We start from the raw sequence: 12,624 nt of genomic DNA on the forward strand, positions 1-12,624 counted from the left end.
AAAGTGTGTTTTGCTATTGGTGCAGGTCCAATTGCGACTACGTGGAGATTTCTGGGTGCCAGGTTGGTGATTGACATCTCCATCGAGCCAGCTTACTCGCACACAGTCCTCCATCATCACATCAAGGGAAGTAAGTACAGGTCTGAGTACGGATGTATTTGACTGTGCTACAGCGTTCCACCCAAATGGAACTCATAAACCACAGTTAAAAACCTCTGCCTTAGTCCACTGTTAATACCATTTCCATTTCCACAGTGTGAGTTTCTCCTTCTTGCATACTGGGATAGATGAATTGTTGTAAGAGCAAGCAATGTAGTTGAGATCATAGAATCGTAGATTTGTAGCACTGGAAGGGACACCAAGGGTCATCTAGTCCAACCTCCTGTCAAGCAGATATTCTGTTGTGATGACTGCAACCTACATTTAAGGTGCCATTTCGTGCCCTGAGTTTTTAGCACTATCCCTTCTTCCTTTTGCCATTATTGAATTACATGTAAATTCTCCTTCTGAACCTGACCCCTCTACTTGGTTTGGAAACAGAAGCAGAACTTCAGAGCCAAGAAATGCCTGCTGTCCCAACAAGCATACTTTCATCTGATTCATCAATTCCAGGAATGGGGAGCCTTTGGTCCTCCAAATATTACTGAACTACAACTCCCATCAGCCCCATCAAGTTCAGCAACATTTGGAGGGCCAAAGGTTCCCCACACCTGAAATATACCTTCTCTCATTCTTATTATGAACTTCATCTGTAATTTTGATTTCAAAAAGTAAGCAAGCCATTCTGAACAAGATTAAGGTATTCAGGAGGTAATTTTCTTCCTCTGTATTAATGGAAAGCAATACAGCTGGCTCAAAACTAATGACAAATTGCTGCCTGCATGAATACCCATCACACCAACTATGAGAGCTTTGTTGTAAGTAGATGTTAAACCAATTTTAGAATCACAGAATTGTAGAGCTAGAAGGGTCTCCGAGGGCCATCTAGTCCAATCCCCTGCAGTGCAGGAATCTCAATTAGATGATGATGATAATAATAATAATAATAATAATAATAATAATAATAATAATAATAATAAATTATTATTTATTATTTATACCCCGCCCATCTGGCTGAGTCTCCCCAGCCACTCTGGGTGGCTCCCAATCAAATGTTAAAAACAGTGCAGCATTAAATATTAAAAACCTCCCTAAACAGGGCTGCCTTCAGATGTCTTTTAAAGATAGGATAGCTGCTTATTTCCTTCACATCTGAAGGGAGGGCATTCCACAGGATGGGCGCCACTACCGAGAACGCCCTCTGGTTCCCTGTAACCTCAATTCTCGCAATGAGGGAACCGCCAGAAGGCCCTCTGTGCTGGATCTCAGTGTCCGGGCTGAACGATGGGGGTGGAGACGCTCCTTCAGGTATACAGGACCAAGGCCATTTTGTATCATATTGTATATGACAGATGGCCATCCAAAGGGAGTCCACCACCTCTCGTATGAGTCTGTTCCACTGTCAAACAGCTCTTACTGTCAGAAAGTCAGAATCTCCATTCTTATATCTTGAATTCATTAGTAATTTGAAAGCATTGAGTCCATTATTTTCAAGCCAACAAACCCAAGTTATCATGCAGAAACTTAACTTTCTTACTGTGCTTATGTGGGAAGACATGGTTTACTATTAACACACCCTAGTACTGTATGTATAAGGTTTTTACAGATACTTGAATGTTTACTCAAGAGTGTTAGTTGGAACAAACAAAGCTAACACTGGAATGTGCTATACTGTTCCAACCAAATACATACTAGGCACATGAAAATGCACATGCAGCAGAAAAGCAGTACATCAATGGAAGCTTTTAAAACCTAAGGGGATTAACCTTTACCCCATCTTATGATATGCTGAACAGACTAACAACCTCAAAATTTTCATTCTAGAAATTCCTAGCCCTTGACACATTTTTATAGTTCTTCTCTGCGCCATGCACAATTATTTTTACTCAGCTGTGAATATTGGAAGTACCCTACCTAGTATTACAACTGAGACTTTGCTGCTACTGTGTATAGAATTCAATTGTTTGAAAAATCATTTTAAATTGTGTAAAAAAATATATCTAGCAATAACAGCTGGGATAAAAAATGGAAACAAAGTAAGAGGGAAATGGAGAAGCAGAATGGATTAGGTGCTATTATTATTATTATTATTATTATTATTATTATTATTATTATTATTACTATTATTATTATTATTAATACACCACCCATCTGGCTGGGTTTCCCCAGCCACTGTGGGCAGCTCCCAACAGAATAAAGCACGATAAAATATCAAACATTAAAAACTTCCCTAAACAGGGCTGCCTTCAGTTGTCTTCTAAAAGTCAGATAGTGTTTGTTTCTTTGACATCTGATGGGAGGGCGTTCCACAGGGCGGGCACCACTACTGAGAAGGCCCTCTGCCTGGTTCCCTGTAACCTCACTTCTTGCAGTGAGGGAATCACCAGAAGGCCCGCTGGACCTCAGTGTCTGGGTTGAATGATGGGGGCGGAGACGCTCCTTCAGGTATACTGGGCAGAGGCCATTTAGGGCTTTAAAGGTCAGTACCAACACTTTGAATTGTGCTGGAAACGTACTGGGAGCCAGTGTAGATCTTTCAGGACTGGTGTTATATGATCTCGTTATATGGTCTCTAGTTATATGCTAGAGCCCTGTTCAGTGAAGCAAGGCCACTAAAAGCCCAAGTCTGCTCCCCCTATGAACAACAAATATGTTCATATTTGGCCCCTACAAAGCCACAAATGCTTTTCTCCAAACCACTGTTTTGCCTTTGGGTTGGGCTAATAACGGAACAGCCAGACAGCAACTCTCAGAGGGATTTCAGTTACCAGTTTTAAACTTGAGAGAACAAGAAGCCCAGTGCCACCTGAGAGCATCTATTAAGCAACCACTAGAACCCTACCCAAGACCCTTTTGCTCTCTAGCAATTCCAGCACACCAGTTTTTCCTTCACCAGTATGGATGCTGGAACGGAAGAAAGGAGAAAGGAGAAAATTCTCATAAAGATCAGGACAGGTATCCAATGCTACTCAGAGTAGATCCTTGAAGTTAATTGGCACAACAAACTTAGGTTCATTAATTTCAATGGGTGTACTCCTGAGTAGGATTTAGTTGGATACAACCATAGGTCCTCACCAGATTCTGCAATTTGTGCTTCTCAGCACAGATGCCTATTAATAGCATTTACTACTGCTCAGTCCTTGCCAGGTTACAGTCTCCTGTTCTGTAGTAAACACAGCCTACATTAACAAGTCTATCAATGTAACTTTCCTGTTATGTCAAGACTTTTAGCTGGCTAATGATGACCATGGATACAGTGGTGTAGCTTTAGCATTTATCTTTAAAACTTTTTTTTTTTTTAATCAACCATAGTGTTACAAGAACTACTATTTGCTGTGGAATTAATTTTTGACTGTTGTTTGTGAAAAGCAATGGTATGCAAAGAAATAAAAGCACCAGCAAGCTTGAAGGAATTGCAGGAACAGGTCAGAAAAAGAAGAGACCTGTAGCACTTTAAGACTAATAAATTTATTATTGCATAAGCTTTCATAAATAAATCTGCTAAATCTTTAAGGTACTATGGGAGTATGTTTTTGCTGCAACAGAATAACGGCTCATAATCTGAAGTTTACACTCTGGATGGAGTTTATCCTGATACAAGATGTTGGTTAGCACTTCAGTCAGTGAACCTTATACCATGCATCTCCCAAAACAGTTGTTTGTTTTTTTGGCTGATGAGTTTTATAAGTTTCTTGGTCACCTGAATTTCCAGCAATATTTACAAGCAAGTTTCTTTATCTATTTCCATCAGCTAGGCTTTTTACTTTTTAAAGAAACAAGGGGTTGTAGGCAATGCTAGTTCTACTCAGAGGAGACCTACTCAAATTAATTGATATTAGTTCCATTAATTTCAATGAGTCTACTCCAAATAGAAAGTAAGGAATCTATGTGGGACAGAAAACTGATCCCAATTGTCCTTAAGTATTTATTCACCCCAGAGAAATCCAGGACAATACAACTCAGTTACAAACTAGATTCAACCAAAACAGCAGAGGCAAGATCTATAGACCTCTCAAATGTAATCATTCTTAACACACCCTGTAAGCAATTTAGAACATAGGAGAGCTACAATATGCTAGCTACAGCCTGCAATGAATTCAGTTCAATATACCAAATATGTCAAAGTTGACTGAGAAGATAAACAAGATCAAGACAACGTTAGCACTCACTCTCTCTTGACTTCAACTATTATAATTAAGGAAAATTCGTGAAGTACTTGCCTGGGAGCTACAATTTATAAAAAATTACAAGAATGAACAGATCTTTCTTTTTCTTCTTCTATTAAGTTTTATTCTTTAAATTTCCCCGGAGACCCCCAAAAATACATTATGAAAACTTGTATTCCTGTACATACTGTATATAACAGTATACATATATGTACATATACAGATCTTTCTTTCTATGGGTATTTGCAAGTACCCATCACCCCTGCTAATGAACATAAATATTCTGTATAAAAGTAATGAAGATGTTACAACTCTTCTAAAATTTTAAGAGTTTAAACTTTACAAGTAAGAAGAGATTACTCTGATTTCTAGTGTTACTGCAGGGGAGAAGGAAGCCTGTCATCCACCTTGTGATGCAGCTGTCATACTCCTTACCAGATTTGAAATCAGTAACTTTTATTATCTCAAGACTTGACTAATACAAAAGCTGCAGCATGGACTCAGAAAACTGTTTAGTTAAATGACTGATCATGAAAATAATAATTCATGTATATTCAGAATCCTGTGTTTTATTACAATTCTTATTTAAAAGCACCTAAAATTCTAGACACTGTACAAAAATCAAAAGGCATAGGGTCTGCTTATAGGTTTATAATTAACAGACATGATAACAAAAATCATTGGAAGAAAGGAGAAAAATAAGCAAATTTAGAAACAATTCTTACACACAGTTTTAGAATTGTCATAATGATTAGGTGGAATGTTCCCTACAGGAGACAGTTCTAAGACAGGAGGAGCCAAGTTATACTTGGCCCCAGCCAATTGGCTGTGTCACTTTGCACTTGCTGGGTGCAGGTGAAATGGCTGCTAATGAAGACAGTACAATGAAGAAACAGTAAAGTGTAAGAATATTATAATGTTTGCTAATTGAAAACAGTCTAGCCCAGATTTTCCTAACTGCGGGCTATATGGCCCACTGGGACTCCCCAGGATATTTCAGAGGGGCCACAGGTGAAGATCACATAAATGGGGCCACAGCATGAGGCTAGGGGGCCACAGAGGAAAGTGAGAAGTGAAGGGGGGAATCCTTTTTTAAAATCTGATTGGCTGGCTATCTGCTTGGCCAATCACAAGCGGGTATGTGGGTGCCCCACTAGGGCCTAATGCTCCTTTTTGCCACGTGCGTGTCCTGGTTTGTTTCCAGTGGGAGAGGACGATCGCTGAGGCTCCCATTTAGACCAGTAGAGCCCGTGATCCAGAACCAAAGGTCAGATTACTGCAGTGGTGGAGTGGCAATGGGTAGGACTGGGCGAGCCAGAGCTGATTGTTGCTGCTGCCAGTGCTGGGCCCAGTGGCAGCTTGGGCCTGACTCTGCAAGGTACAGGGTGCAATCCACCCCAGCGCCTGGTGGATCAGGGCCTTCAGATGCTGCTGAGGGGTACAGGGCCTGTCGGCAGCGTTGGCATGTCTCTGCAAGGTGCAGGGTGAAATCCACCCCAGTGCCTAGCCGAGCGGGGTCATCTGGTGCTACTGACTTGCATCTAGTAAATAACTAAGCGTCTACTCAGAAGAAAGCCACACTGAGTTCAGTGGGCCTTACTCCCAGGTAAGGGTGTGGGGGATTATAGTGTGCTATCACCCAGGGCCCCTCTGGATAACAAGATCTTTTTGCACCAGGTCAATGAGGACCACTTGATTTTTAAAATTCTCCCATACTGTATATACAGCACTCCTGGCGTTCCTTTTGAACTTTATCTATTCCTGCACTGCAGGGGGTTTGACTAGATGACCCTCAGGGTCACTTCCAACTCTACAATTCTATGATTCTAAGACCTATGCAAAAGACCAACGAAAGCAATTACTCTAGAATGACAATGGTAGATTTCAAACCACAACTACAATAACCATGACTGAATCAGCAAGAACCAATGAAGTTACTAGGAACTGTTGCCACTGCATAAGAGTAAAAAAAACACACACACACACACACACACACACAAACAGCTGACACATATACCAAGGCAGCAATTCTATGAGACACGGTGGGACTTACTGCGGAGTAAGCATGCAGACGCGGGTGGCGCTGTGGGTAAAAGCCTCAGCGCCTAGGGCTTGCCGATCGAAAGGTCGGCGGTTCAAATCCCCGCGGTGGGGTGCGCTCCCGTTGTTCGGTCCCAGCGCCTGCCAACCTAGCAGTTCAAAAGCACTCCCAGGTGCAAGTAGATAAATAGGGACCGCTTACTAGCGGGAAGGTAAACGGCGTTTCTGTGTGCAGCTCTGGCTTGCCAGAGCAGCGATGTCACGCTGGCCACGTGACCTGGAAGTGTCTCCGGACAGCGCTGGCCCCCGGCCTCTTGAGTGAGATGGGCGCACAACCCTAGAGTCTGTAAAGACTGGCCCGTATGGGCAGGGGTACCTTTTAAGCATGCAGAAGATCACACTAAGTTTCCTGGGTACAGTAAATTAATACACTGCAGGCATATAGCATTTAATAATAATAATAATAATAATAATATAATTACGGTATATCCATCAAAGAACACCAAGTGTAAAACATAGTACTATACACATAGTTTAGTTTACTTTCTACTATTACAGACAAGGCAAACACATTCCAATCAAAGCAATTTCTTGTCTTGGCTTACTGCCACATCTCTTTTGACCCTTATCAGGAGCCTGCAACCCTCCTGCTATAATAAGTACAAAGATTTGACTCCACAAAAACAACAACTGAATTGCCAAGATCTTTTAGAAACTGCACTCAATTTGCCACAGCAAGGGTGAAATATAAATATGCAAAGGAAAAAACCACAAATATCACACAATTTTAGATTAAGTGATGTTCACAACTCTCGGATAACTCAAGGAAACCTCTCCTTGGTGAAGATTCAGCTATGACAGAATCGGTGACTGTAGCGTAAAATGTTTTATCTTAGTTTAGTTTAGGAAGTCATCTTTAATAGGTAGATCAATTAGCTAAAGCATTAGATGATTAATTAGTAGGAGGTTATTTTAATTTGTTCATTATTTAAAGCAACTTTTTCTGATGTGTTACTATAAAAACAGCAAGGATAAAAAATGAAAGTACCGGTAAATAACAAGGCTCTTTATGAAGGGTTGGTAATATGTAAATTTAAGTCACTGAAAATAAAGTCATCTGCTTCATAAACTATTTCCATCACTTTACAGTCTGCAAATAGGATTTAAAGTTTCTCCTTCTAAATAGTTTGAGATAACAGATTCATATGCTTCCAATGTTGCTAAGTAATCTTTTATACCAAGTTCACTTTATTTTGAGTGACCGCTCTGCAGTTTTGAGCCACAGTAGGTTGTATCCAATGTTGCTTCTACTCTTTGGTAAAACCAGTAACACTGGGACAGTAGTGCTAAATAGCACCAAGCATTAAGGTCTGGTGTAGAGTCTCTGTTCATGATCCCAACCAGTGCTATTTTCCTAGAAAAAGAGGTGCCAAAACTCACCACGAACACCTCTCCTTTTCTCTTGGAATGACAATGGTGCCCACCAGAGAGCTGCCGGAACCGAGTTCCTGTGAGTTCCCCCTGGGGAAAAAAGCCCTGGTGGGTTGTGGGTTCGAGCCCCATGCTGAACAAAAGATTCCTGTATTGCAGGAGGTTAGACTAGATGACAATCAGGGTCCCTTCCAACTCTACATTCTATGATTTATGGAACCCTTCTCAATTGAGATAATAGAATTGTAGAGATACAACAATCTTTCACATCAGCTACTTTGAAACAGCAGGTAAAAACATACCCATTTATCCAAGTCTTTGGAACTTGATGTTTGTGTTAGCTGTACTTGAAGTTTAGTGTTGTTTTTAGAATGGTTTTGTCTTGCATAATTTTCCTATATTCATGTTTATACTTTATTATGTGTTGCAAGCTGCCCTGAGCTCTGCTCTGGAAGAAGGTGGATATTAAAACTCTGAAATAAATAAATACCTATTTTGTCATAGTAAAGAACAAACCTATTCTTTAGTTTCTGAATAGGTATATAAAAATGTTAACATATTAGCTAGAGTTAGACAGTGTACACTAATCCACTGCCAATTTCACTACTTTGTGCTGCAGTTCTATACCTACTTTCTTGGGAGTAAGCTCAATTGAACATGATGGGACTTACTTTCGATGGGAAATGTATAGGATTGTATTATACTATTAAAGAGATGTCTGTTGGGTCTGGGAAGAGGAGAGACAAGATTAGTATTTATCACTGTCCTGTCCAAAACTAGTTTTTCACAAGAAATCATTCTCATCTGAGCACTTTCAGAATGTTCAATCCTTTCTTTTCTAGCCTTGACTAATGTTTTTGTTTATACACCGAACGAAAATTGAAAACAAAATAAGCACTGGTTATAATCAAAGACTTTAGATACTTTTCCTAATCTAAATTTTACACAGACTTTTGACATATTTTGACAACAAAAGTCAGTATTACTAACTAGGCCATCTTTTCAGTAATTTCCTTCTATCCCCCTCAATCATATGCCTCTAGTTTATTACCAAAAAGCGGGAGAGCACAAACAAGAACTGCATCTGCTGTCCCTGGGCCCCAGCGTTCTTCCACAATCTAACAATTGCTGTGTTCACTGTCATCCACACAGAAATGAATCTTCAAGGCCAGCCCTGGCTAAAGGAGCAGCTGACACATCCAACATGCTACAAGCTCCAAATACAGTACTGACAAGGCCAAGGGAAGCCCAACTATAGTTCCTACTTCTCATACTAGAAAACAGGAGAAATCCCATCCTGCTGAGGAAGCCAAGGAAAGCTTAATAAACACTTCATTCAAAGACTTGTCATGCTTCTTTTCCCTTCAATGCAAAAGTCAATCAATAACTCACACAGCTGCTGCATTTCTCTGAAAACAGGGATTATTAGAACTTTTGTAATCCCACTCAGACAACCTCAGCAACTGCCCATACCCTTGCACATATTTTAAGAACCACAGACCTGCCCTTTTGCGAAAACGGAACAAAAAAGTGTCAAATCACATGTTGAAAATCCACAATTTAAGTGAACATTTAAGTGGACAAAAACCCATCATATAAATATAACAGTAAGGCCTATAGGAATACAAGTGGGCAATTGGCTGCCCTGGCTCCATATTTTCATTACACTGATTTATTTTAGCCTTGGGGGCCCATTCAGATATTAGTCTAACAGTGCAAGAAATGCTGTGAAGAAATATACTGAGTAAACCTGAAACATTGGTCTGAATACCCAACAAACCTATTTTGTCGCTCTAGATTTCACAAGACCATTGGAGAGTCTGACCTATTTTCCTTGGGGGCATGAATGGAAATAACTCCTGCATTTTGTGCAGAAAATGAGAAATTGAGTTGAATCAACCCTCTGTTTCAGGAGTTTATAATGCTTGCTTTGAGGCAACTGCAATATTTTTACATTTTTAAAAAGTCATGATCTAGTTGTACAAGCTGAACTTTAACATAATATCTTTTTCTCATACCATGTTAAGACAACCTGCTGGATTTCCATAAGTACACTGCTGTTTTCCTTTGAATTCTCTCTTTGTGTCTCTTGTGTGATAGGTGTAAAGGAGGGAGGGCAGTGTGGCAAGCTAATTGACCCTGGCCATTATTTTGAGGGCAAAATATTTTACAGGGTTGCTAGCCTTGCTTCAATGTTTGCTTCGTGTTTTCTCCCTGTTGGAGCTCCTTCAGAAGATGAACCAAGGGGTTACTAGGATCAAGGTGAAGTGAGGGAAAAGAAAAAATCTACCATTTCTATCTCTTTCCTCCTAGGAGGCCAACATATACGACTTCCCCACTTAACTCCTGCATTTTCAGGCCAACTCTCTGTCGCATGCTACACTGGGCCCAATACCATAGCTGGCTGCGACAGACTCATGAGCATTTGTTTTTCACAATTTGTTCATCTACAGAAGTAGGAACAAGGAGAGGCAGCATCAACCTGCATTCAGCCATGAAACTCTTCAAGCATCTTTGGGGCAGTTGAAAGGATAATGGAGAGGGGAAGGCCATGTAGGGTGCCTTGAGCTCCTTGAAAGAAAGGTAGGATAGAAACGTAACAGGCTGGTAAACAGACCTACTGATGGCAGGAAGGAACGGAAGAAGACGGGAAATTCAGAAGAATAAAAGTGACACTTTGAGAACGGGGCCCTATTTAGAAACACTCTCTCGGTTCAACGAAACATGAGGGTTTTGGACCTTACTTGTGAACCGCCACCGCCGCCAAAAAGGATGCTAATCTGGCAATTGATAGACAGCGAATGAAAGTAAGGGACACTGCCTCTGAGCACGTGTAGAGCGCAGCCCCGCCCCCACCCGAAAAGTGACCTTATTAACGGCGACTGCGCCCCTTCCTCACCTTGGTCGAGCGCGCGGGGGGGGGGGGCAGCAGCCCCTCCCCGTCCCTGTCGAGCGGCCTCCTTCTCGCACACGCCCCACAGGGTCGGGACAAATTCCTGAGAAACAACGGTGATCGAGCGAGCGAGGAGGCCGCTCCGGAGTCCAGAGTCGTCGATGCAACGCGGCGGCGCTCTTTCCCTCCCACCGCCCCCCTGAGGCCCACCAGAGACTCACCCTTGGAGTAGAGGGACTTAGGGGACTCGAGGTCGAGGTCGGCGCTGAGGAGAGAGATGAAGTCCGAGGGCATCGCAGCTCCGCGGCCCGGCCGGGGGGAGGTGGCGGCGGTGGGGGGGCGGGACGGGGGGGAGGTGGCGGCGGTGGGGGGCACGGACGGATGGACGCCGCAGCGGTTGCTGACCACAGGCAAGGGGAGCGGAGGGGGCTGTGCTGCGGCGGCGGGAGGCGGGACCAGGGACAGAGGAGGCGCGGGCCGGGCTCTTATTCAGCCACCGCCGCTCCTGACAGGAATTCGGTGCCTGTCGCCCAGCAGGACCGCCCCCTCTCCGTTGACACTGCGCATGCGTCGCTCGGCTCTCGAGCCACGGCGACGGTGAAAAAGAGAGAGGAAAACACAAAAAACCAACGGGAAAAGGAGGCGCATGCGCAAGGCCTGAGACCGCGGGCGGGGGGGGGGGGGAGGCGGCGGGGCAGCGGCAACAGGCGACGCAAAATGGACGTTGTGCGCGTTTGCGCCGTGCTCGGCAAACAAGTGCCCTCAAGCCTTCGACTCGTGCGAGCCGCTCGCGTAAACGAACCAGAGGCGGCTATAATGCGCATGTGCCAGTTCTTGTATGGACAGGGGCCTCGCGCAGTCGATTCGAGGGTGGTTTCTGCGCCTGCGCTACAGGGGATATTCGCGAGAGAGAGGCCTCTTTGTCAGAGTGGAGGGAGGTGGCTGTACAGCTTCCTATTCAGCTCGGGGGAAGAGCAAAGAAGAGTCAAGGCAATCTCTTAGGAAGAGTGAGGAGCTGTAGGCTGTGCCGTCGTCGCCGGCTTTTTTTTTTTGTAATTGCTACTTTTGTTTTAACTGACGTGCTTGATCACTGGTGCGTTGTATTTATTTCGCATCTACTGACCAAAAGATGAGGACAGAAATATTTAAGGAGAGGAAGAATTAAGAGGTCATCTTCTGCGTCAGTTTTCTGAAGGGTATTGCTCTTTTCCAGGCTGCAGGGGAAAAACAGCTACGCCACCGTCAAACACCGAATGTCCTGTGTTCCCTTTGACTTCAAGCACCCTTGCCTTGAGTGGTTCTATATCACATTTATTATGGCAGAAGCTTTTGCAGGCTGTGCTGTCTGACCATTTGTGCTCCACTAGTCCATCTATCTTTAAGGTGCCACAAGGCTGTTTTCGGTGAAGGAAGGTTGCTCCGTGGCAGGCAGCACCACCTTTGCATGCACAAGGACAGAGGCTGAAGTCCCAGTTAAAAAAATCATAATTAAGAGCAAGTTACAGGGAAAGTCCACTCCCGTTGGAAACCACGGAGATCTGTTGCTGCACTGGGCTTAAATGGCCTTATAGTGCATAGAGTGGCTTCCGCCTGCCCCTGCCTTCTGAATCTCAGGTCCTTATAATTTATTTATTTTCTTTTAAAAAAAACCTGGGGCTTCAGCCTCTGCCATTGTGTATGCAAAGGTGTACCCTATAAGGAAACATGGAGACTATAAAATGACAGGAGATGAAGTGCAAGCACTGGAGGGAAAAGGTGCAGAGGCCCCACTCTCAATAGGCAAGCTCTTGAGAATCAGAATGTACAATTATGAGTTTTCTGTTCCCTCTTGTACTATGGAAGTCATAGGATAATTAAGGGGGGCTCTCTCAATTAGTTCACAGTGGGGAAAGCCAGGTAGATTTCCTCAGTGTGTTGCCTACATAAAGGAGTAATAGTAACATATTGATTACATATTAGCTTACCTTGCCCTTGAGAGGACTACAGTCAAAGATC

General features: G+C 43.0%; 1 protein-coding gene across 2 annotated transcripts in view; it reads right to left on the minus strand.

Moving 5' to 3' along the window:
• NFAT5 (nuclear factor of activated T cells 5) overlaps positions 1 to 12,624 on the minus strand; it is a 59,738-nt gene that overhangs the window by 38,478 nt on the left and 8,636 nt on the right. The window contains exon 1 of one of the 2 annotated variants that reach the window (XM_083452402.1): positions 10,851 to 11,804. The exons of the other annotated variant lie outside the window; for it this stretch is intronic. Coding sequence (XP_083308528.1) covers positions 10,851 to 10,923 — 73 coding nt within the window. The 5' untranslated portion in view covers positions 10,924 to 11,804. Of the gene's footprint in view, positions 1 to 10,850; positions 11,805 to 12,624 lie in introns of those variants that run through there. 2 annotated transcript variants of the gene reach the window in all.

The sequence above is a fragment of the Podarcis tiliguerta genome, assembly GCF_965153285.1.
Source record: "Podarcis tiliguerta genome assembly, chromosome: 8".
Classification (NCBI taxonomy): domain Eukaryota; kingdom Metazoa; phylum Chordata; class Lepidosauria; order Squamata; family Lacertidae; genus Podarcis; species Podarcis tiliguerta.